The sequence below is a fragment of the Bidens hawaiensis genome, unplaced genomic scaffold (assembly GCF_021521415.1).
Source record: "Bidens hawaiensis isolate Kalapana, Puna unplaced genomic scaffold, B.hawaiensis_p1.1 tig00007412_1, whole genome shotgun sequence".
Lineage (NCBI taxonomy): Eukaryota > Viridiplantae > Streptophyta > Magnoliopsida > Asterales > Asteraceae > Bidens > Bidens hawaiensis.
This window is the reverse complement of record NW_027491516.1, coordinates 144,225-168,673: the sequence shown is the minus strand read 5'-3', so window position 1 is coordinate 168,673 and position 24,449 is coordinate 144,225. Positions and strand designations below refer to the sequence as shown.

Genomic DNA, 24,449 nt, shown 5'->3' with positions numbered 1-24,449 from the left:
ACATAATACCTATGCACGTAACAGATTTCGTGTTTCGTTTGTGAATCGTGTGTGACTTAAACAAGTACAATTGTGATACGATACGTGGGTGAGCAATTACTTTCGTATCATGTATTAATAACATACTTATTAGCAATTATTCCCCATAAGGGCAATTTGGTCAATTCATGGCAATCAACTAGCAACTATTCCCCGCAAGGGTATTTTGGTCAAAATACAACAATTATATAAAAACTATCATATTTCATGCATTCCTATACAACTCAGCAGCTAGTTTCGTTATGACAGAATTTCTACTTGAAAGATTGCACTAGTTCACCGATTATAACGTCTCAATTAATTCACCAAAAATTACCACAGAAGCATACATATCTTAGGTTTCCAGAACATATTTTATCTTATTTTTATTCCATATAGATTGCTCATAATGATCAAAACACTACAGTAAACTCATATCAGTCAGATTCATGCGCAACAGAATGTTATTTGAAATTCCCGTTAAACGAAAAATCCAATAAATGCAAGACCACTTGGGTTTGGTTCCTAACTCAGTGAGTCAACTTCCAGAAGTGGAACCAACCCAATTGGTCTCGTAGTTCATGAGATATAATATTTACAACATAACCTAACAGCAGGTCTAACAGCTCAGCTTTGCATCACATTTTTGTAAAATCATAAAAGTATACTTCCACTTATCCAAAAATTACGAATTTATACTTTATAGAAACTAGACTCAACCTAGTTTACTGCAGTACCCACAATCTCAATCAATTTTCATGTTTACACTTCGTTACAGTCAGTTAAACATCGTATATATATTCTGTCCAGAATCTGTTCACATCAAAACTCAACATAATAACAATCTATGAACTATCATGCATCCATATAACCCTCTAGACACTATAACTACTATCCATGCATATCAATCACACCATACATACAAGATTAGGGTTTGTGTTCTAATTCAAATCAAGGACAACAATCAATCAAGCAACAACATCAATACTAGTTATCAATCATCATGAATTTAACAACCATCATGTTAACTCATACATACTCATGAAAATCGGCTGCCTAGGGTTTTTAATTAACCCATTAAACATCAAAATCAAACAACAAGAAGGTAAAGGATGATCAAATATACCTTCCTAGCACTTAGTTCTTCAATCAAAGGCTTGAATTGATGGTGTATATGTGTGTGAAAGTGGACGGTAGCCAAGAAGAGCAAGGGGAGGGCCGATTAGAGTTGTAGGTTTATAATAATAAGTTAGGGTTTAGTGTTAAGGTTATATTTATAGATAATCAAGTTACATTCTAGTCCCTAATCTTTCAAGTGTTACATCTCTAGCCTAAACTAATTAGTTCTTGTTTCTTGTTTAACATTCCACATAACAATCAAGTAACACACATATACCTAACACATAATAATCACATAATTAGTGTTTTGACGTTTGTCGTTTATTTATCAATCGCTTGCGTCAACTCGTTTGCGTTTCGGTGCAAATCCCGAAAGACTACACATGTAGTAAGTGTTAAGCGTCATTTAAACCCTATTTTAAATGTAATGAAGTGTGCGTTATAGATTCAACGATCTTAAAGTTCGAATTTACGGAGTTGAGTTAACGAGGTTAACCTGAAATTGACGATTGTCACATCATTCCCATGTTAAAGAATTTTCGTCCCGAAAATTTGAGTCAAGTCGTGATGAGTGTCTGAAAAAGTAAGAAAAATTTTCAGTTTGTCATATCATCCCCTAGTAGAAAGAAATTTCGTCCCGAAATTTAGTTCATACCTCCGGTGATGTTTGACGGTTTGCCGGGTTTCGCGGTTTCCGGTGTTTGGTTAGCCCTTCAAAAAGGTGAGGATACTTTTTCATCATTTGATCCTCGCGTTCCCACGTGAACTCCGGTCCACGTCTCGAGTTCCAACGAACCTTAACGATTGGAATTTTGCTGTGTTTGAGCGTTTTGGTTTCCCAATCCAAAACCTCGACTGGTTCCTCAATGAACCATAACTGTTCATCAACTTGTAGTTCCTCCAAAGGGACTACTTGGGTTTCATCAGATAGGCATTTCTTCAAATTTGATACGTGGAATACATCGTGTACGCCACTGAGTTCTGTTGGTAGGTCCAGTCGGTACGCCACCAGACCAATGCGCTCAGTTATCCGGTACGGACCAACATACCGTGGGTTGAGTTTGTTTCGCTTACCAAAGCGAACCACACCTTTCCAAGGTGAGACTTTGAGTAACACTCGATCGTTTACTTGAAATTCGAGAGGTTTTCGGCGCTTGTCGGCGTAACTCTTTTGGCGATCTCGTGCTGCTGCCATGCGATTTCGGATTTGAACAATCTTTTCCGAGGTTTCGAGTACCAGTTCCGGACCAGTGATTTGGCTGTCACCCACCTCTGCCCAGCAGAGTGGTGATCGACACTTCCGTCCGTACAGCGCTTCAAACGGCGCTGCCTTAATACTTGCGTGGTAGCTGTTATTATACGAAAACTCTACCAAGGGTAAGTGGGGTTCCCAACTTTTTCCGAAATCTAAGACGCATGCACGCAACATATCCTCCAGGGTCTGAATAGTCCGTTCACTTTGCCCATCCGTCTGAGGATGGTATGCTGTACTCATATCGAGACGGGTGCCCAGTGCGCTTTGCAGCGACTTCCAAAAGTGCGAAGTGAAACGAGAATCTCGATCGGAAATGATCGAGGCAGGCACTCCGTGTCTCGACACTACTTCCTTCATGTAGACACGAGACAGTCTTTCCATTTTGTCTGTTTCCTTAATCGCTAGGAAGTGCGCCGATTTAGTCAACCGGTCAACGATCACCCAGATGGTATCGCATCCCGTCGGTGTCTTAGGCAAACCCGTAATAAAGTCCATTGAGATGTGTTCCCATTTCCACATTGGGAGTTCCGGTTGTTGCAGTAGACCAGATGGTTTCTGGTATTCTATCTTGACTCTGGCACAAGTCAAGCATTTGCTCACGTAGGTGGCAATGTCGGCTTTCATGTTCGGCCACCAGTAAAGTTCCTTTAAATCATGATACATTTTATCTGAGCCAGGGTGGATAGAATATCGGGACTTGTGAGCTTCGTCCATCACTAGAGTTCTCAACTCTCCGTATCGTGGAACCCAAATCCGGTTCTCAAAATATCGGACCCCGTCCGATCTGGTTTCAAGTTGCTCGCTCATGCCCCGCATGAGTTCCGATGGAAGATTATCATCTTTCAAAGCTTCCAGTTGCGCATCGTGAATCTGATCGGGGTAAGCTGGCATGAATCGTGAGTTGCAATGCTCTCACCCGTCTGGGTTTATCCGTTTCTTTTCTGCTGAGGGCGTCGGCCACCACATTGGCCTTGCCAGGGTGGTACTTGATGGCACAATCATAATCTTTAAGCAGCTCGACCCAACGACGCTGTCGCATGTTCAGCTCCTTCTGATCGTAGATATGTTGGAGACTCTTGTGGTCGGTGTAAATGGTAAACTTGGTACCGTACAAGTAATGCCTCCATATCTTAAGAGCAAACACTACAGCTCCGAGTTCCAAATCGTGGGTCGTGTAGTTCTTCTCGTGAACCCGTAGTTGTCTAGAGGCGTAGGCTATAACCTTCTCGAGTTGCATCAGCACACAACCGAGACCTTGTATAGATGCGTCACAGTGTACCTCAAAATTTTCTGTTCCCTCGGGGAGGGCTAAAATAGGGGCGCTACAAAGCTTGGTTTTCAACAGTTGAAAAGCGGATTCCTGCGCGTCACCCCAGTTGTACTTAGTGCCCTTGTGAGTCAAAGCGGTGAGGGGTTGAGCAATCTTTGAAAATCCCTCGATGAAACGCCGATAGTAGCCGGCCAGTCCTAGGAATTGTCGCACCTCAGTCGGAGTCTTAGGTGCTTCCCAGTTTTTGATGGCCTCTACCTTACCGGGATCGACATGGATACCATTCTCGTTGATCACATGTCCTAAAAAGTGAACCTCGCGAAGCCAAAATTCACATTTCGAGAGTTTAGCATACAGTTGTTCCTTCTTCAGCAGTTCCAGAATTATCCTTAAGTGCTCTTCGTGGTCAGTCTCGTTCTTGGAGTAGACGAGAATATCATCAATGAAAACAATCACGAACTTGTCGAGGTACGCCTTGCATACTCGATTCATGAGATCCATAAATACGGCTGGTGCGTTGGTTAGGCCAAAAGGCATAACCGAAAACTCGTAGTGACCATACCGTGTTCTGAAAGCCGTTTTTGAAATATCTTCTTCGCGCACTCTCAGCTGGTGATAACCGGATCGTAGATCGATCTTCGAGTAGTAACTCGATCCCTGAAGCTGGTCAAACAAATCATCAATTCGGGGTAAAGGATAACGGTTCTTGACTGTCATCTTGTTCAACTCCCGGTAGTCGATGCACATTCGGAAAGTCCCGTCTTTCTTTCGGACAAACAAGACAGGGGCTCCCCATGGCGATGAGCTAGGTCGGATAAAACCTTTATCCAACAATTCTTGCAACTGAGTGGACAACTCCTGAAGTTCCGCCGGTGCGAGCCGATACGGGGCTCGTGCTATGGGTGCTGCACCGGGTGTCAACTCGATTTGGAATTCGACTTGACGAATAGGAGGGAGTCCAGGCAAATCCTCCGGGAAAACTTCCGGGAAGTCTCGCACAACCGGTGTGTCTTCAATTCGTTTCTCCTCCGCGGGTTTCTCAACAATCTGCGCCAAAATTGCCGAATGACCCTTTCGTAAATACTTCTGTGCCTTCATAAGGGTAATGACGCTGGTGGTCATGCCGCTTCTCTCGCCTCGGACCGAAATGATCTCGCCGGAAGGGGTGGTAATATGGACTATCTTATCATGGCATATAATCTCCGCTCGGTTCTCGGATAACCAGTCCATGCCGACAACGACATCGAAACTACTAAGCGTAAAAGGAATAAGGTCGATGTCAAAGACATGACCTGACAGTTTCAACTTACATCCCGCAAATATATGAGTTGTTATTATAGTTTTACCGTTAGCTAATTCAACAGGAAACTTAGCATCTAACGGGGTTGGAGTAAGGTTTAAAAGTTGGCTAAAGGCCTTTGACACAAAACTCCTATCAGCTCCAGTGTCAAACAAAACAGAAGCAAAACAATCGTTTACAGGGAACTTACCAGACACCACATGCGGATCTCTGCGGGCTTGACCCGATCCAATCACAAACGCTCTTCCTTTGCCATTTCCTCCACCGTTACTGCCACTTCCATTGCCCCCATTGTTGTCATTATGTTTCAGCTTGGGGCAATCCTTCCGGAAATGACCTTCCTGTCCACATTCAAAACATCCCTTAGTCGTCATCGGTGGCTTAGGAGCACCCTTCGCCGCAAGGTCTCCTCTACATTCCTTCGCTTGGGGACCTATCTTTCCGCATCTTTGACACTTGACATGGTCACACTGACCAACATGATGAAAGTTGCACCTGTTGCACTTTGGATATTTCCCAACGTATCCGCTCGAAACCTGCCCGCTACCGTTGTTGTTGTTGTTGTGATTCTGAGTGTTGAAACTCCTAGTAAATTCGGGCTTACGGTGGTGGTGTTGCGGTGGGAGGTTTGAGGATGAAGTTCTGGTGTTGTCAAACTTTCTCTTCCCGCTGTTCGGGTTACTGTTGTTGTTACTGTTGCTGACGTGGTCATTACTCGGGTTGTCACGGGCTTAACAGTCGAACCCCTCGGTGGTAACGCACCCTGGGTCACAGCCTGATCCGTCAGTTTGTGAGCCAAACGGATCGCTTGTTGGATCGTGGCTGGTCTGGAAGACGTCACCATACCCTGAATCTGTGGTGCTAACCCATCAATGTACATCTCTATTCTCTTGCTCGGCGGATCCACCATCCGCGGACACATCACTGCCAACTCGTGCGAACGAGTAGTGTAGGCTTCAATCTCTGAACCCACCATTTTCAACGACCAAAACTCCGACTCTAACTTCGAAATTTCTTCCCTCGGACAGTACTCCTCTCGCATCATGTTTTTGAACTCCTCCCGGTTCATCGCGTTAGCCAGTTCCAATCCAAGGATCTGGACGTTCGAATTCCACCAAGTGAGGGCGGAATCCTCAAGTGTCCCAGCAGCGAATTTGACCCTACTGGCAGGGGGACAATTACACATCTCAAAGGCCGACTCGGCCTTCTCAGCCCAACGCAGGAAGCCTATAGCTCCCTCAGTGCCCTTAAACGTACTGGGCTTGCAGTCTAAGTAGTTCTTGAAGGTACATGCTCCATTCGGACCTCCTGTTTGATTTTGAACGTGTGCAGCTAAAGCGGCAGCAACATGGTCATTCAGCAGAGTTTGGAGTTCAGCTGCAGTCGTGCTGATGTTACCACGTCCGTGTCCAGCGTTTCTTCCAGCCATCTAGGTATTATCATCCCGAGATGTCGTCGCCTGAGGACACATCCGAGTGTGCCTCTGGCTCAGCCGGTTCTTCCTCCGGTTCCTCTTAGGGTTCCTCCTCGGGATCTTCCTCAGGTTTCTCCTCAGGCTCCTCTTCGGGATCTTCTTCATCATAACCTTCATTTGTTGATCACTAGCCCCTTGCATATCTTTCATTGCCGCTGCCATGCGGGCAATCTCCTCCTGAGTCTCGGTTCCGTCTTTAAACAGTCTGGAAACATTTTCTCTCATGTAGCGCATGTAACCCACATCACGCTCCAAACAAGAAACGATAGCTGCGAGAACTCGCTCTACAGGTTCGGTTATAAGTGGTAGGGTGTTAGGGTAAGCAGGGTGGTTCGGGTGAGGCAATGGGGGAACTTGTTCACGGTAGACCATACGTCTGATCATGTTGGGGTACCACTCCCAGCTAACGTCGTTGTCATACTAGCCTCCGGATAGGCGGTACCTCTTCGGTGTAGGAGCTTCGAGTTCCGGGACTACACGGGGTGGCGAGGCAGTAGGTAACTGCGGTTCCTTCCCGTGAGCATGCGTCATCGAATCGGATGATGATGAGGGTGGCGTCGACATTTCTACAGGTAAGCCGGGTATATGCGCGCGTATGAGTAAAGGAGGTAAAGAAATAAGATTTCAAGACTACACAAACCTATGCAGTGCGTATCATTATAACTAATGGGTCGTCGCGGTTATAGTCTAGTATGCATGCAGTTTCTAGTTCGCTATAACCAATGGCTCTGATACAAATCTGTCACACCCTCAAAATCCACTAACGGAGTTTTACCGTCAGAGGGTGTGAACTGGCAGGATCGGAATCATTAGTTATAACCAAACCAAAGAAAAACGTTTAAATGAAAGTAAGTGCGGAAGCGTAAAACCTTAATTCAAAAGTTGCGTCACGCAGGACGACTTAAAACCAAATGTAACTGTTAAAATTAAGTTTGCAGAATAAAAGTGTTTTCATTAATGCATGCTCCTAAACCGCGCGCCCGCCTCGGCTACCTGAGAATAACATACTAAAAGTGTCAACACAAGGTTGGTGAGTTCACAAGTAAAATAAGATAAATCGTTTAGCGTTTTGCGTAACCTCGTTACGACGTTTAAATGTTGCGTAACCCCGTTACGACGTTTGAGTGTGTAACCACGTTACAGCGTTTGAGTGTGTAACCACGTTACAACGTTTAAGTGTTGCGTAACCCCGTTACGACGTTTGAGTGTGTAACCACGTTACAGCGTTTAAGTGTTTTGCATTACCAGATAGTGTTATGTCAAATTATATATCGATAGGTAGCTAATCTATACAACAAGTATCGCTAAGTGGTTCGCGACCGAAGCTGACTGTTTATCAAGTGCCCGTCACCAGGTCCTCCAGACCATGGTAAGTGTTAGCCAAAATTTACACCCACTCAACCTCCAGTTGAGCTTAGCGTCGGGTGGGGTTTGTCAAACCCAGTAGTACTACCCAAAAGTGACTCGCTATTCCAAATATTAACCGGTCCGATGTGTGGGACTTCAAATGTTACGTATGCCGCTTAGCCTTTACAAGTGATATATAATTTATAACAAAATCTTTCATATGCGTTTATCTCAGAAAATATGTTTATCGGAGTATGTTATCTCCCCCAATTGAAAAACGTTTGAAAGCAGTTTAAGAGTGGGGTAAGTGAACTCACTGTTTGCGAAGAATATCCGATCTAGATCACCAAGTGATGCGCGTCGTAGAAAACTCTCTAGCGTTCTAAAATAACAAAGAGATTTTCTAAGTATCGGAACGTTTAACGAGTCTCTAGACTCGGCACATAATACCTATGCACGTAACAGATTTCGTGTTTCGTTTGTGAATCGTGTGTGACTTAAACAAGTACAATTGTGATACGATACGTGGGTGAGCAATTACTTTCGTATCATGTATTAATAACATACTTATTAGCAATTATTCCCCATAAGGGCAATTTGGTCAATTCATGGCAATCAACTAGCAACTATTCCCCGCAAGGGTATTTTGGTCAAAATACAACAATTATATAAAAACTATCATATTTCATGCATTCCTATACAACTCAGCAGCTAGTTTCGTTATGACAGAATTTCTACTTGAAAGATTGCACTAGTTCACCGATTATAACGTCTCAATTAATTCACCAAAAATTACCACAGAAGCATACATATCTTAGGTTTCCAGAACATATTTTATCTTATTTTTATTCCATATAGATTGCTCATAATGATCAAAACACTACAGTAAACTCATATCAGTCAGATTCATGCGCAACAGAATGTTATTTGAAATTCCCGTTAAACGAAAAATCCAATAAATGCAAGACCACTTGGGTTTGGTTCCTAACTCAGTGAGTCAACTTCCAGAAGTGGAACCAACCCAATTTGTCTCGTAGTTCATGAGATATAATATTTACAACATAACCTAACAGCAGGTCTAACAGCTCAGCTTTGCATCACATTTTTGTAAAATCATAAAAGTATACTTCCACTTATCCAAAAATTACGAATTTATACTTTATAGAAACTAGACTCAACCTAGTTTACAGCAGTACCCACAATCTCAATCAATTTTCACGTTTACACTTCGTTACAGTCAGTTAAACATCGTATATATATTCTGTCCAGAATCTGTTCACATCAAAACTCAACATAATAACAATCTATGAACTATCATGCATCCATATAACCCTCTAGACACTATAACTACTATCCATGCATATCAATCACACCATACATACAAGATTAGGGTTTGTGTTCTAATTCAAATCAAGGACAACAATCAATCAAGCAACAACATCAATACTAGTTATCAATCATCATGAATTTAACAACCATCATGTTAACTCATACATACTCATGAAAATCGGCTGCCTAGGGTTTTTAATTAACCCATTAAACATCAAAATTAAACAACAAGAAGGTAAAGGATGATCAAATATACCTTCCTAGCACTTAGTTCTTCAATCAAAGGCTTGAATTGATGGTGTATATGTGTGTGAAAGTGGACGGCAGCCAAGAAGAGCAAGGGGAGGGCCGATTAGAGTTGTAGGTTTATAATAATAAGTTAGGGTTTAGTGTTAAGGTTATATTTATAGATAATCAAGTTACATTCTAGTCCCTAATCTTTCAAGTGTTACATCTCTAGCCTAAACTAATTAGTTCTTGTTTCTTGTTTAACATTCCACATAACAATCAAGTAACACACATATACCTAACACATAATAATCACATAATTAGTGTTTTGACGTTTGTCGTTTATTTATCAATCGCTTGCGTCAACTCGTTTGCGTTTCGGTGCAAATCCCGAAAGACTACACATGTAGTAAGTGTTAAGCGTCATTTAAACCCTAGTTTAAATGTAATGAAGTGTGCGTTATAGATTCAACGATCTTAAAGTTCGAATTTACGGAGTTGAGTTAACGAGGTTAACCTGAAATTGACGATTGTCACAGACAGGTTGGCATCAGAGCCATCGGTTTCTGCGAATTAGGTATTTAAACATTAGTACCTAAGCTTTAACCTTAAAGTTATTATTATTATTATTATTATTATTGTAGGGCTAAGATAGGATTGGGAAATTTCATATCCCTAAAACTTAATTAAGTGTAGATGTCTTACATTAACTATCTTGGTCATAGACACCGAGTAGCAATCCGATCAAAACCAACATTCAACTACGAACCATCCGATATGGAAAGTAGCAATAGTTATTATACTAGCTTTTTCAATCACAATCAACCGATCATTCCGACGTTACCATATGGGAGTCGACAATGGCCAATCAAAATTTCCGACAACACTGCCGACAACATTCCCCAGTATTATCCATCTGAAATTCCAACTTACCATCCTTCCGAGGAGCAGGAAGTATAGAGTAAGATCAAAAAGGAAACTGATTCGTCAAGTTGGATGGACTGTCATTCTGATCAGAATATATGGCAGTTTGGATCACCACCACCTAACTATCAATATCCGCTACTCAGACTGTTGCTAAACCAAGTCATAAACCAAGGATGAGGGTCACCTTACCATACAAAATGAGATTTAATTCAACACCAATCAAGAATCCTTATGAATCGGAGGAAGAGGAGGATCCCGAGGAAGAAAATGAGGAGAACGAGAATCCTTATTTTCCTTCGTATGTTGGACCGAGACCTTCAATATCACAACAAGCTAATGAGATTCGCGAGGAAGCAAATCTCATCGAGGAATTCTATACTACCAATATCCCCGATGAAGAAATGCATGCATACGTTTCAAACCCGCATCTCTATCCAAGGGAGAACGCTTATCTCTTCCTAGTTGCATCCGCACCTACGGGATATCCTAACCCACCAAATTCAGTGATGGATGAGCTGAGAAATGAGAAAGTGGATAAAAATAGAATAGGAAAGAAGATAGTTAAGAAATGTGACAAGATGAAAAATCTTGTTAAAAGTGGATTAAGGATTAGGAATCGTTGTTGTTAGCTGTTATGATCTCTTTCTTGTAAACTAACTAATGTATGATAAAGAAAGTGTATCGTTTCCCTAAATTTTGTTTTATTCATGTAACAGCATGTCTAAAGCCAACAGTAATCAAGAAGTACAAATAAATAATAAAGAAAAGACCGTTAAAGTAAACATAATCAACAATAAAGAAAAGACTGTAGCAGAGAATATTCAAGCGATACCGAAAGATTATGTACTCAGTTTTCGTGATCTAATAAAAGAAGTTGTAACACCACTCTATGAATTAATGAAAAATGATCCAAGTCGAACTGCCTCCCAATCTAATAAAAGGGGAAGTCGAAGCAAAAGTGAAACTGCTAATTCAAAGAAGGAATCAAAAAGGGAAACAGAAAAGAAAGAGAGTAAGAAAAAGGAAAGTGAGAAAAAGAAAGAAGCAAGTGATGAAAGCTCAACCGCTGAAAAAGACCTCCATGATAAAACAAAGAAACCTAAAATACATGAAGGTTGTGATTTCAAAGTATTCAAGGTTTATAATCCCAAAGAGTACCATGGGGATAAGGGAGCGATAAATACCCTCCGATGGTTGGAGGAAATTGAATCGATTGTACTGATTAGTAAGTGTACGGAAAGTGAGAAAGTGCAATATACCTCCCAGATGTTCAAGGGGGAGGCATTAGAATGGTGGACTACTCTAATCGGAATCAAGGGTAGAGAAAACTTATACAATCTAGTCTGGGCAACGTTTAAAGCCATGATATTAAAGAAGTTTTGCCCAATTAATGAAATGGATCAAATTCATATTAAACTCTGGAATCACAAAGTTGTGGGAACAAACCTCAAGGAATATAACACCAAGTTTCTTGAGTACTGCAGAATTGTCCCTCACTTGGTCACTCCTGAAATTAACAAAGTGACACGATACATCTACGGGTTACCAATAGAAATCCGTGATTTGGTTCGTTCACATATGCCGTCTTCGACGAAATTTGCTATGGAGTTGGCCGGATACCTGATGGATGGGATGATTAGAAACCGTGATGAGAAGGGATGACAGAAAAATGACGGTGAGAGGAAAAATGAAGAAGGTTGAGAAGAAACGTGAAGGGGCGTTTGTGTATAGTCGCCCTGTGTGCAAATCTTGCGGGAGGAGACATTTCGGTAGATGTCTTCGACCAACCAACACTGTTATATGTAATTTTTGCAAGAGACCAGGTCATGTGGAAGCAGACTGTAAGAAGAAGGCAGTAGTGTGTTTCGAATGTGGTGAGAAGGGACACTTTAGCAATGAGTGTCCGAAGAAAAAGCCGACGACAGCGGCAATTGGTGCAAATGGCAGCGGTACCAAGACCGAGGCCAAGAAAGGAAATGCACGTGTCTTTATGCTAGACACCTAGAAGGCAGCTGATATACCAGACGTGATCACTAGTACGTTTCCTATTAATAATATTTATGCTAGGGTTTTATTTGATTCTGGTGCAAACCAAAGTTTTATAGATTATAAATTTTGTAGTCTATTAAATGAACCCTTAGTTAAATTATATAAGCATTATGAAGTCGAAACTGCTGACGGAAATGTGAGTAGAATAATTGAAGCTTTAAATAATGCCACAATTTCGTTAGCCGATCACATTTACCTATGACGTTAGAAGGTTTTGATGTAGTTCTAGGTATGGACTGGTTATCCACTATTCAAGCCCATATCTTATGTAATGATAGAGCCATTGGCATTCGAACATCTAACAATAAAACCGTTCGTATCACTGGAGACAAAGAAGCGGGAAAATTAGGAATCATTTCTAAGATAAAAGAAAGTTGTTGCATAGGTAAGGGATGCCTTGCATTCATGGCCTATGTAACTAAAGAACCCGAAACCAAGAAGATGGAAGAGGTGCCAATCGTGTCCGAATTTCAAGATGTATTCCCTGACGAATTACCGGGAGCCCCGCCAGATAGAGAGGTAGAGTTTAGGATCGACCTCATGCCGGGAACGTCACCAATAGCTAAGTCTCCTTATAGACTATCACCCACAGAAATGAAAGAATTAAAGAAGCAGTTAGCTGAGCTTTTGGAAAAAGGGTTTATACGACCGAGTTCGTCACCATGGGGAGCTCCAGTTCTGTTCGTAAAGAAGAAGGATGGATCGATGAGAATGTGTATAGATTATAGAGAACTAAATAAGATCACCATTAAAAACAAGTATCCACTTCCAAGAATCGACGATTTGTTTGACCAGCTTCAAAAAGCAAGTAGTTTTTCAAAAATTGATCTGAGATCGAGATACCATCAGTTGAAAGTACAAGAAGATATACCCAAAACAGCATTCAGAACCCGATACGGACATTATGAGTTCACTGTGATGCCTTTCGGACTCACTAATGCTCCGGCAGCTTTCATGGACATGATGAATCGTATTTGTAAACCATATCTTGACAAGTTTGTTATCGTCTTCATTGATGACATTCTTGTTTTCTCAAAATCCAAAGACGATCATCAAGTTCATCTCAAAATCATACTTGAAACCCTAAGAAACGAGAAATTGTACGCCAATTTCTCCAAATGTGAATTCTGGTTGTCCGAAGTTCAAATTCTTGGTCATGTTATAAATGAGAAGGGTATTCAAGTAGATCCAGCTAAGATAGAAGCCATTACCAAGTGAGAGAAACCCAAGACACCAACACAAGTCAGAAGTTTCATAGGCTTAGCCGGATATTACCGAAGGTTTATTCAAGACTTCTCCCGAATAGCAGTTCCATTAACTTCACTCATAAGAAAGACAATTAAGTTTGAATGGGGACCGAAGCAAGAAGAAGCATTCGAAACACTCAAACAAAAGTTAACCAATGCACCTATCCTGGCTTTGCCAGAAGGACTAGAAAACTTTACCATTTACTGTGATGTTTCGCACACAAGAATGGGATGTGTTTTGATGCAAGGAAAGAAAGTAATTGCTTATGCTTTGAGACAATTAAAGATTCACGAAAAGAATTACACCACATATGACCTTGAATTAGGCGCTATAATTTTCGCGTTGAAATTATGATGAAATTACTTATATGGTGTTAAGTTCATTATATACACTGACCACAAAAGTTTTAAGCATATATTCGATCAAAAGGAATTGAATATGAGACAAAGGCGTTGGATGGAAACACTTAATGACTATGACTGTGAGATCATATACCATGAAGGAAAGGCGAATGTTGTGGCTGGCGCCTTAAGTAGGAAAGAACATGAGAAACCAAGGAGAGTCCGAGCTCTTAGGTTGGAACTTAAAATAGATTTAGACAGTCAGATAAAAGAAGCTCAAAAATTGGCATTGGAAGAATGAAACATTAAGGCCGAAAAAGAAAACGGTACCATTGATCAATTGATTAAAGGAAGTGATGAAATACTTAGACTCAGTACAAGGATTTGGGTACCAATGGTCGGAATTTAAGAGAAAAGATTCTAGAAGAAGCACACAAATCAAAGTATATGATGCATCAAGGAAGTGACAAGATGTATCATAATCTAAAAGATGATTACTGGTGGATCCTAATGAAGAAATATATTGCTCTGTATGTTGGTAAGTGCCTGACGTGTTCAAAAGTAAAATCCGAACATCAAAAACCGTTAGGATTACTAAAACAACCGGAAATCCTGATGAAATGAAAGGCATTCACGATGTGTTTCACATATCCAATCTATGCAAGTGATTAGCTGATGAAACTCTTGCCATGCCATTAAAAGATGTTAAAGTCAACGAGAAACTTAAGTTTGTAGAACAACCGATTCAAATAGTAGGTAGCATGATCAAGTTTCTCAAGCACAAACGACTCAAGCTCGTAAAAGTCAAATGGGATTCAAGACGAGGACCCGAATATACGTGGGAGCTCGAGTCAGAATTGTAGAAGAAATATCCTTATCTATTCCAATAAATCTCGAGGACGAGATTATTCAAAAGGTGGGAAGGATGTAACACCGCGTCTTTAACCCTATAAGAATTTACATAAAATAACTAACTTATAAAGTATATGGACTAAAATGTAATCTGAAATCTTTATCCATTGCAATACGCGATGGGGCAGGCATGAAGCCCATCGCGTAGCGCTATGGAGTGGCACAAAAACCCAGTTTTGGGCGGCGTAGCGATGCGCGATGACACACCCTAATGGATCATCGCGTAGCGCGATGTAGAGGCAGTGGACACGTGTCCAACTACATGTCAATACGTGTCACGATATGATAGGCCACGTGTCACGAGCCGGTATGGCGGCGTCAAATTGCGGCGTCGCGATACGCGACGGGTGAGAGAAAACCCATCGCGTATCGCGATGGGTACCAAAATTCGCCTATAAAAGGGGGTGATGGGCATAACCCATTTTCCTCCCAAAACAAATTCAATCTCAAACACATAAGCATAGGGAATTGTGCCCAATACCCGAGACAAGCCGACGTGCCATTTTCTCAAAGTTCGTGCAATTAACGAAGTCATAATCAAGTAGTAATCATATAAGCGAGTAGATCAAGATCCTGCCTTTTTCTTATTATCATTCCAAAGTATCCGATCTAAGGTAGGAGTTACGTTTAAGTTATTCAAATCATAGCTTAGTCAATCAATCAAGGCTATGGCCTTTAACCTTGAAAGTATTTTGTAAACATTCACATTCATAAACAAGTTTTCATAAACGTTACTTCATAGCAAATTAATGTTAACCAAAGATATATTTTGACGGGCGTGTAGTAAAGTGTAAGGGTGATATCACTAGTAGTAAGTTTCTTGCCTAAGGAAAAGTAATTCGTACAAATCCCAATCAACCGAGGGACCCGTTTACTTACCTGGAGAAACTTACCAATGTGTTATAACCTATAAGCCAAAGCATGCTACATCAAACGTCACATAAAAACTAAGTGTTTTCATTCACAATCAAAGATAAACGATTTCAAGGTTAAGCTTAGCAATCATAGCTTCATCAAAACATCATTCAGGTATTTATTCAAGCCTATTTATATATAAGTTAAATATCAATCTCAATCATTCACAGTCAAGGTTTTCCAACACCGACGGTACAGGTGAATACATTAACCTTTTCAATCAATCAATCAAAACATATTTATACTCGACAAAGATGAACGGTTGTTTGTCTTAACGAGTCAGTCAATAAATTTCATGAGATCATGTGATCTCAAAAACGTTATAATACAAAGTAGAGAATAAAATCAACTCAGACCGAATATGCATGTGTCTGGATCCAAACATAACTGTTAAGCCTAATCAGTCAAAGGCTAGGTAGCCGCATGCTAAACAATCATGACTAGTTCTCTGTTCAGGGCCCCATGGCTCGGAGAATACCGTTATATGTGTAGGCCAGTGGTACATATACCGGAAGTAGGAATGCTTCCGCTGAGATTGTCAAGAAAACTATATTTGTATTGTAATGTCATTCAAATGTTTAATAGAGTCATACGTATTCACCAGCATATAGCTGATGTATTTTTTCAAACCATTGCAGGTAATTAAGCATAAGTAGCATTAACAAGGATGTGAGTCTTAATGAAGATAGAAGCGCGTACAAGATGGCTCCGTTTTTTATATCTAAAATCCTTGTAATATGAAACATATATTTTGTAAACTAATACTTGGGTATTTAATTCCCGAGTAAATTTTCAATGGAAATTAATATTATATTCAAACCTAAAGTCTTCCGCTAAAATTTACCCATAACTCTGATATATTTACAAAACAGGTACCAACTTGTGGTCACATGCCTAGGCCCTAAGTCGGGGTGTGACAATTACATCTTTCCAGAAGCATGGTGACCTCGCCAATGGTAGAAACTACATGCTCCATGGACCAAGCTTACCTACAACCAGGTCTTATGCTTCCCAGTATGACATATGCTCATATGGACGCCTTGATGATGTCTCAATATGTTCAACCGTGGCCGAGAAGCCTATAATGGCAAGTTTCTCAAGGTTTCCCAACCATGAGCGATCCTGTGGTACTCCAAGTATCATCACTACTAGCACAAGTGACTTGACACACTTGGAACCTTACCAACCTTAGAAGTCGTAAACCTTGTCATGCTTCTCCGAACAGTTGGCTAACTTTGTATTCCAAACAAAGATAAAGATGCCGGCTAATATAAAGACTTATGACGGAACGGAGGATCCCGAAGATCATTTTCGGATCTTCACGGGAGCAAACTACCGTAGAAAGATGGAACAACGCCGAGTCTTGTCACATGTTCATATAGACCTTGATAGGACCTGCTAGGCTTTGGTTTAATTCCCTTCCGTCAAGAAGCATAGCCTCCTTTGACGACCTTTACCAAAGCTTCTTAACCAACTTTACTCATCAAATAAGATGTACCAAGAATGTTGTCGTCCCACACCTAATCAGAAAAAAAGTACATGATCCTTATAGAAGATGATCCCAAGCTGGTTATTAAATATACAAAGAAACAATATTGTTGGCAATTATATTTTCAAATGTCTTAATTTCACTATGATTTTATTAATTATACAACAAACAGTTGAGGAAATAAGTTGTTTCGTTACATAAATATAATAAAAATAATACGATTACTTAAAGACCAGTGTCAAGTACACAAGTTATATTTACTAGGTGTTTCCACGGCGCGTTGCGCTGATCTTTGTTTAGGTTTGTACTATTAAAAGTTAGCTTCAACGATAGATTATAGGGCAACATAATTCATGCATGTTTACAAAGATGGTTATGTTGTTTTTAAGTTAGGCATAGTTACACATTTACATATGCCTCTGTGGCTAATTTTCTTGGTGGTTACAAAAATTCCATGTGTTCATGGGTCTGTTTGGCTGCACTTTTGCAAAAGCAACATGTCTTGACTGTCCTAGTCTTGGTACTTTGAATTCTTGGTTTCACCTATGCATATTAAAATAAACATGTCAGTTATATCAATCCGGCAGTAAAGTAAAAATGTTGAAAGTGTTGTATATGTTCACACATGCTTCTTCAAAGGTGAGATGTCTTTTTGCGGTTGCGGTTTCGGTAATCCTTTGGTTGTCGGTAGCGCTTGAGTTGTTGGTGTGTAGACTGTTTCTGTTGCTGTTAATGTTTCGTTGGTGGGTAAAAGTTGCATGATGACGGTTTTGGTTTTGTTGATCTTTCGGTTGTATGAGTCTTTGCTATATTGGATGTGCATCACGGCTCGTTTTCATGTTAATGCATGCAGTTCATCGGGTATTATTGTTGGGTATTCTTAACCTTTTTCAACGACCAGTCTTTTGCATGTTATTCCAAGCAAAGTGTTTGCTGCAATGTTGAAGACTGTGGCTTTTGCAGAGCCAGTGTCGTAATTGTTATTCCAATGGTGTACCTGTAGTGTATATTGTTTAGTTATGTTTTGTCATAGAAAAAGTGTATGTTGTAATTTGAGAGTGAGTGTTTCTTACAAAAGTTTTAGGTCACTGATGTCATTATGTTTTCCGCACGATCATTTTTTGTTTTTGGAGAACATTATGCGGCTACATTCTGGGCATTGGCAGAAGAACCATGTTTTTGTTGCAACGTCGGTTACTGTTACTTCGCATATGAAGTTCTTTTCTTCCTATATAGATTTGTAGACGAGGAAAAAAATTTTATACTAATTGCACATATATGATAAGTTGAAGGATATTGCATAGAATTTATTTAAGGTTGCAAAATCTCACAAATGACTTTGTTAAAGTTTGATGTATACACCAAAATTAAATATCCAAAATCATATTTAAATGAGAATAGAAATAATAGTCAAACGATGGCATATAGGGATGAGCGTTTTCATTACCGCAACCGAAATGGCACCTAATTCGGTACTGATTTTGTACAAAAGCGGTTCCAAGTTTTGAGTTGTCGGTGCCGATACAGTGTGACACGGTACTGGTATTGTACCGGTAACAACTAAATTTCAAATTTGGAATCGGGATTTTCGATACCGGTACCATCCCGACTCATGCCTAATGACAAATAATTAAGCTCATTCTTTTAAATCAAGCTTCTGCAATCATGTAATTGCCTTTTATATATAGTTTAAAAAAAAACATAAAAATAAAGAAAATAGTTTAGAAAATGTTTGAGTTTATCAGTTTCATAATTCATATGGTTTTTTATTGGGTCATTACCTCTCGATTTATACTTATGTGTTGCTGAATTTGAGAAATTGTGTTGATCGGTTCTGTTTGCTGCTACTGATGTTGAAGTCTTAGTTCTGTGGCAATTGTGTGAGGCTGTTGTTGTTGGAACTTTTGGTTGAACAGTGATGTTTAGTGAGGGGGTGACATTTTTTGAGTTAAAGTTAAAATGATTGTACCTTGATTTAAGGGTTATTATTGTGTCTATTGGTGGGTTGAAGTATATGTGTGTTGCAGCAGTTAATGACAACTGTATTTTTTTCTACAACACAAAGTATTTAAACAAAAAAAGGTATTCTAAATAATAATTAAAAGAGATAATAAAAGTAATACATTACTTAAGAATTTTCCAACTTTTGTGGAGGTCAGAACAACAATGATCGGTGCATCAGTCTTTTGCATTGTTTCCTAGCTAAATCTTAGTATTATTTCTTCCCAGATTGTGACATCTATTGCCTTTCCGCTAGAATGTGATGTTTTTTGTAAATGTTAGGTTCATATATTAAAGAATCTGATCAGTGGAGAGTTGAGGTTACCTTATATCTGTCATATTGAGCCTTATCAATTGCGTTCCAGTTGAGGTTGTATCTGGGGTTGTTGTGTCTAACCTTCCTGCATAATCTGTAAGCGGATATGGATCACCGCATGGTTTGTAGTGAATATTAATGTGTAGTGTAGAGTTATTTTTACATGTGAGGCGTTCCTTTTTGTGGGCGTTTTCACATAGCTGATTGTAATCACATAGGCGGAAGTAGAACTGGGGAAGTCTGGTGGATCATTTACAGAGTTGAGAATGACATTCATGCCAAATCTTATTGTTGCCGGGTGATTAGTAGATTTCATTTCTGGTAGCGCTTGCTCGCAAATGTAGTTGTTAATTTCATAGCATGACATTAGATTAATTTTTTTTTTCAAAGTAATCCTTGTCTAGGGCGTGTACATTTGCTTGGATGGCGTCTACCTGCGTATTGTATTTGTCATATTAACTATTGAAGATACAAAAAAAAAAGTCAAAAACAAATCACACACTCTTGAAGATACAAAAAAAAAAGTCAAAAACAAATCATGCTTTAACAACCAACTTTAAATCAACTTTCAAACCAAGGATAACAAGTTCAGCTGAAGATACAAAAAAAAAGTCAAAAACAAATCACACACTCTTGAAGATACAAAAAAAAAGTCAAAAACAAATCACACACTCTTGACGCTCGCTACTGGACTCCTAGAGGCTGCCAATGTGTCGTCTTGTTTAGCGCCCAAGCTTGTCAACATGGCCATAGGTTCAACAGATTATAGCATCGCTAAGAGATGACCCCAATAAATTACAAATATTGATCATTATTAAAAATTGAGAGCACAAACATGTCGTCATGATAGGGCATTGGTTTCCTGTGTCCCTTAGCTGTTTCAAATCTGTTCAATAAAACAAATAATAATATGTAAGTACACCATTAACCATTTTCATAAATCAAAATGCTTTCAACATCAAAAGAATCAAGGTTAGGGATCATGTTGTTATCATCAAAACCTATGGGCCATGATAAGTTTTCACAAATACAATGCTGTCATACGTATTATAAATTAATACATATTTGGTAGTTGTCCAGTTGATGACTTTTTGGTAATTTATTGGGTAATATTTGCTATTGGTGTTCCATTGGTAGTTAATTACATAAAAGGTTCCTGGGAAAAATGCATGAATAGATCACCCACTTGTTTACCATAGTTACTATCAATTAATGGATGCCATATCCATGACTCATGAGAACTAACAATTGCCATTATCTCTTCTAGTAGCTCATTAAAATGGTGGGAGGCTACATTCAAGATCAAAACACCAAAATAAACAATGTTGAAGATAATATATTAGTATTTTCAATGTCATGAGATTTACCAAAATAAACAATGTTGGACCATTAACTGCAGCATTAAGTGGATCATGTACCCGATTACGGAAATATGCCTTTAAGCAAAAATCAAAGCCGCAAAGAGTTGGCAAATAAACAAATTAACCGAACCGACCCGAAAATCGAACCGAATCCTAACCGGTTTAAAATTGATTACAAAGAAACCTATTTGTTTGAAACCGATTATATAGAAACCGGTTTGAACTGACTGAAACTGTAGGTTCGTAACCACTTTGTAATTTTCTCCACCAAAACCGGTTAACCGATCCGAACCCGGCCTAAACCGAGCAAAATCGGTCAAAACCCGAACCAAAACCGATCGTACCTGGTCAAAAAATCGGTTTCAACCCGAACCCGAACCGAAAACGATCATCAACCGTTTTGACTTTTCTTGAATAACCTGAATCGGTTGCAACCCGAACCGAACCGCAAATGCCCAAAACAAATTATTTGTCACATACCTTCATGAAAGTCTGATGAGTAAACTTTCACAATTTACGGAATGTGAAAACTAAATTACTTGCAACATATACCTAGAAAAATTGCCCTTATTACACACTGAGGGGTGGTGGCAACTTACCAATCATTGGAGTTTCTTGAGGGTTGATGCATTACCCTTAAGACTGAATGAAGATGACGTTTATCTGGTGATGAATCTCTAGCCAATTAATCTGACCTAAAAAGAAGTAGAAATTTACAAATTTCATCATAATCACTTAGATATAGATCCTTTTAACAATTAAATAATTACATTGAGTACCACGACCTTGAATTTGACAGTTGCTCTTGACAAAGCGACGTATAGTTGTCCGTGTGTGAATACAGGTTCAGGTAAGTAGACGCCAATTTTTTCAGAGATTGACCTTGACTTTTATTGACTGTCATTGCATGGCATGGTTTAATTGGAAATTGACGTCTCGTAAAGACGAATGGTAATTCTTTGCTTCTGTGAATGAAATTTATTTTTGGTATATACACTCGTTGACCAATGCATGTTCCTATGATTATATGTGCTTCGACATTCTTTGGTAGCAGTTGTGATACTAAAAGTCTTATGCCATTGCATAGACCAGGGTTTTGTATAACAATAAGTTGTTATACCCAAACTGTATATATATATAGTTTGAATGGATTAAAGATTCGGTGAGTAACGTGATTCCTATCCATGCAAATGCAATGCAAAGTTATAATAAAATAAAATAAAATAAAAATCATCTCCACTTGCAGTTCAAACCTATAACCTACGTGTCCGCTTTCCACGTGTCCACCTTCATTTTCGTATTTTCCGATCAATTCAATTCAATTCAATTCATTCTCCAATTCCAATTTCTTTCACCTTCTTCTTCTTCTTATTCTTCGATCGTTCAATATTATTATTATTATTATTGGTGATGAGTTTTCAGGACATTGAAGCTGGTCGTCCGCTGAATTCCAGACGCAACAACAATGTCTTACGAAAACAGGATCCCACTCAAGCCGTTGCTTCTGGAATCTTCCAGATTAACACCGCAGTCGCTACCTTTCAGAGGCTAGTCAATTCCTTAGGTTCTCCCAAGGACACACCAGAGCTTCGAGAGAAACTGTACCTACGCTTTTCTTTTCATTCACTTATTAATATCTAGGGCTTGAAATTGAATTCAATTAATTAATGCATGTTTGTTTATGATGAGAATTATTATAGACATAAAACCAGACTGCATATTGGGCAATTGGTGAAGGATACTTCTGATAAACTTAAACAAGCTAGCGAAACTGATCATACTGCTGGTGTTAGTGTAAGTCACTCCGGCCTGATCCCCTAATTCTGATGTAAACGTTCGCCAAACCATTTGTGAATGGTTCGGCGCGAGCTTTGTGTTTCTCATTTGTGCATTTAATTAATGAACGAGGGCATGCTCATTTAATTATGTTTGTGAATGTTCGATAATGTGTCTGTTTAAGTTAATTAATGTTTATTCATTAAAGATTTTTAATACTTTTTAATGACCCTTTTAAACTTTTCATATGGATTTAAGCAAAATAGTTAACGATAAAACAAAATACATATGAGTATTACATGATTAATTTATATGTTAAAAAAACGCACACACACAAACTTGGTAGCCAGACCGAACTGTTGACACTAACCATTATCGGTGCCAAGTCAGATAAAACATTGTTTGTGTATGTGAACCGCGCACGAGTAAGTTCTTTTTCTTAGTGAACGAATACATTCAAGAAATTTTGTTTGGTTAGCTGTTTGTGAATCATAAAGTATTCTTGTCCGATAAAAGCTTAACGGACAAACATGAAAAAGGACTATGCACAGATCCATCAGTTGATCATAAAGTGTTCTTGTTTCTTGATTCTGTTTTATTCAGGCCAGCAAAAAGATCACAGATGCAAAACTTGCAAAAGATTTTCAAACAGTTTTAAAAGAATATCAGAAGGCACAGCGCCTTTCTGCTGAAAGGGAAACAGCTTATACACCTTTTGTTCCTCAATCTTCTCTTCCATCACGGTAAGTTTTAATAAGCGGCTTAATTGCAATTTGCAACCCAATTTCAGTTTTCCGCAGACCATTTTTAGCTAATTTTGTTTATTTGTGTAATTTAGTGATCCAGCTAGTGAAGCAGACGGAAGTCAAGAACAGCAAGTTCTTCTTGTGAACTCTAAAAGGCAGCTTTTTTTAAACTTATTTGAGATCCATGTGTTACAAATTGCAATCTTAAGTAGTAAAGGTTGTTTTTGATCTGCAGGCAGGAGGTTTTGCTGTTGGAGAACGAGATTGCATTCAATGAAGCCATTATTGAAGAAAGAGATCAGGGAATAGAAGAAATCCAGAACCAAATCGGCGAAGTGAATGAAATATTCAAAGATCTTGCTGTTTTGGTTCACGAACAAGGAACTATGATCGGTATGTTTATCTTTAATTTTAGTTTTTACTTATATGTGTATAAGATGGTGGTGCATTACATTATTTACACCTCAGTAACTTGTTTTCAGATGATATTGGGTCCAACATTGAAAGTTCACATGCTGCTACAGCACAGGCAAAATCTCATCTTGCAAAAGCATCAAAGGCTCAAAGGTCAAACTCTTCCATGGTAAAGTTTTGTTAGAACTGGTTTTATGATTTTGGTTTATATCGTCTACAGAAATCATAACTCGTGTGATCATTTGGGTAATTTAGATATTTGACCACTATATATGCACGATTACACGTTATGTTATTACTTTTGTCTTCACACTTATGCGTTTCCTTTTGTGCAGACTTGCTTTCTTTTGGTGATTATGGCAATTGTGATTCTCATTGTGGTCATAGTTCTTCTGGCTTGACCCGAACACGTGCCGTATAAATAAAACCAACAAAACTTGTTTCCGGGTTTGCTAGAAACTTTGAAATAACCCCTGTTTTCTTTTGTTTGTTTCCGTGAATCGTTTTGTAAATCCGATAATACGTTTTGTTTTGTTAATATGTTTTTGGTACTTGTTCAACATTGTTGGAAGACGTTTGTTATACTTTTTGTTTAGCTAAAAAGAATCTATTGA

At 39.2% G+C, this 24,449-nt stretch overlaps 2 protein-coding genes across 6 annotated transcripts; both read left to right on the top strand.

The window, feature by feature from the left end:
* The first annotated feature begins 12,514 nt into the window (after positions 1 to 12,514).
* LOC143635129 (uncharacterized) lies at positions 12,515 to 14,206 on the top strand. The gene is made up of 2 exons (XM_077103016.1): positions 12,515 to 12,968; positions 14,067 to 14,206. Exons 1-2 carry the CDS (start codon positions 12,515 to 12,517, stop codon positions 14,204 to 14,206), a joined length of 594 nt encoding a protein of 197 aa, XP_076959131.1.
* Positions 14,207 to 22,114: 7,908 nt separating this feature from the next.
* Positions 22,115 to 24,433, top strand: LOC143635145 (syntaxin-22-like). Of its 5 annotated transcripts, none has more exons than XM_077103035.1 (7): positions 22,115 to 22,500; positions 22,600 to 22,693; positions 23,279 to 23,418; positions 23,514 to 23,576; positions 23,657 to 23,814; positions 23,904 to 23,988; positions 24,171 to 24,433. In XM_077103035.1, the coding sequence occupies exons 1-7, from the start codon at positions 22,310 to 22,312 to the stop codon at positions 24,187 to 24,189; spliced, it is 750 nt and encodes a 249-aa protein (XP_076959150.1). In that variant the 5' UTR covers positions 22,115 to 22,309; the 3' UTR covers positions 24,190 to 24,433. The 5 variants fall into 5 exon arrangements, with proteins under 5 accessions (XP_076959150.1, XP_076959149.1, XP_076959146.1 ...); XM_077103034.1 differs by having other exon boundaries at positions 23,904 to 24,004; XM_077103031.1 differs by having other exon boundaries at positions 23,657 to 23,988.
* The last annotated feature ends 16 nt before the right edge of the window (positions 24,434 to 24,449 follow it).

Excerpts from the sequence above, each read along its gene's own strand:
- LOC143635129 (XM_077103016.1), top strand. The coding sequence starts at position 12,515 with ATGACGTTAGAAGGTTTTGATGTAGTTCTAGGTATGGACTGGTTATCC. Across the intron at positions 12,969-14,066 it reads AAAAGGGTTTATACGACCGA|GAAAGGCGAATGTTGTGGCT; the intron begins GTTCGTCACCAT and ends TATACCATGAAG.
- LOC143635145 (XM_077103031.1), top strand. The coding sequence starts at position 22,310 with ATGAGTTTTCAGGACATTGAAGCTGGTCGTCCGCTGAATTCCAGACGC. Across the intron at positions 22,501-22,599 it reads CCAGAGCTTCGAGAGAAACT|ACATAAAACCAGACTGCATA; the intron begins GTACCTACGCTT and ends GAATTATTATAG. Across the intron at positions 23,577-23,656 it reads CTTCTTGTGAACTCTAAAAG|GCAGGAGGTTTTGCTGTTGG; the intron begins GCAGCTTTTTTT and ends TTTGATCTGCAG.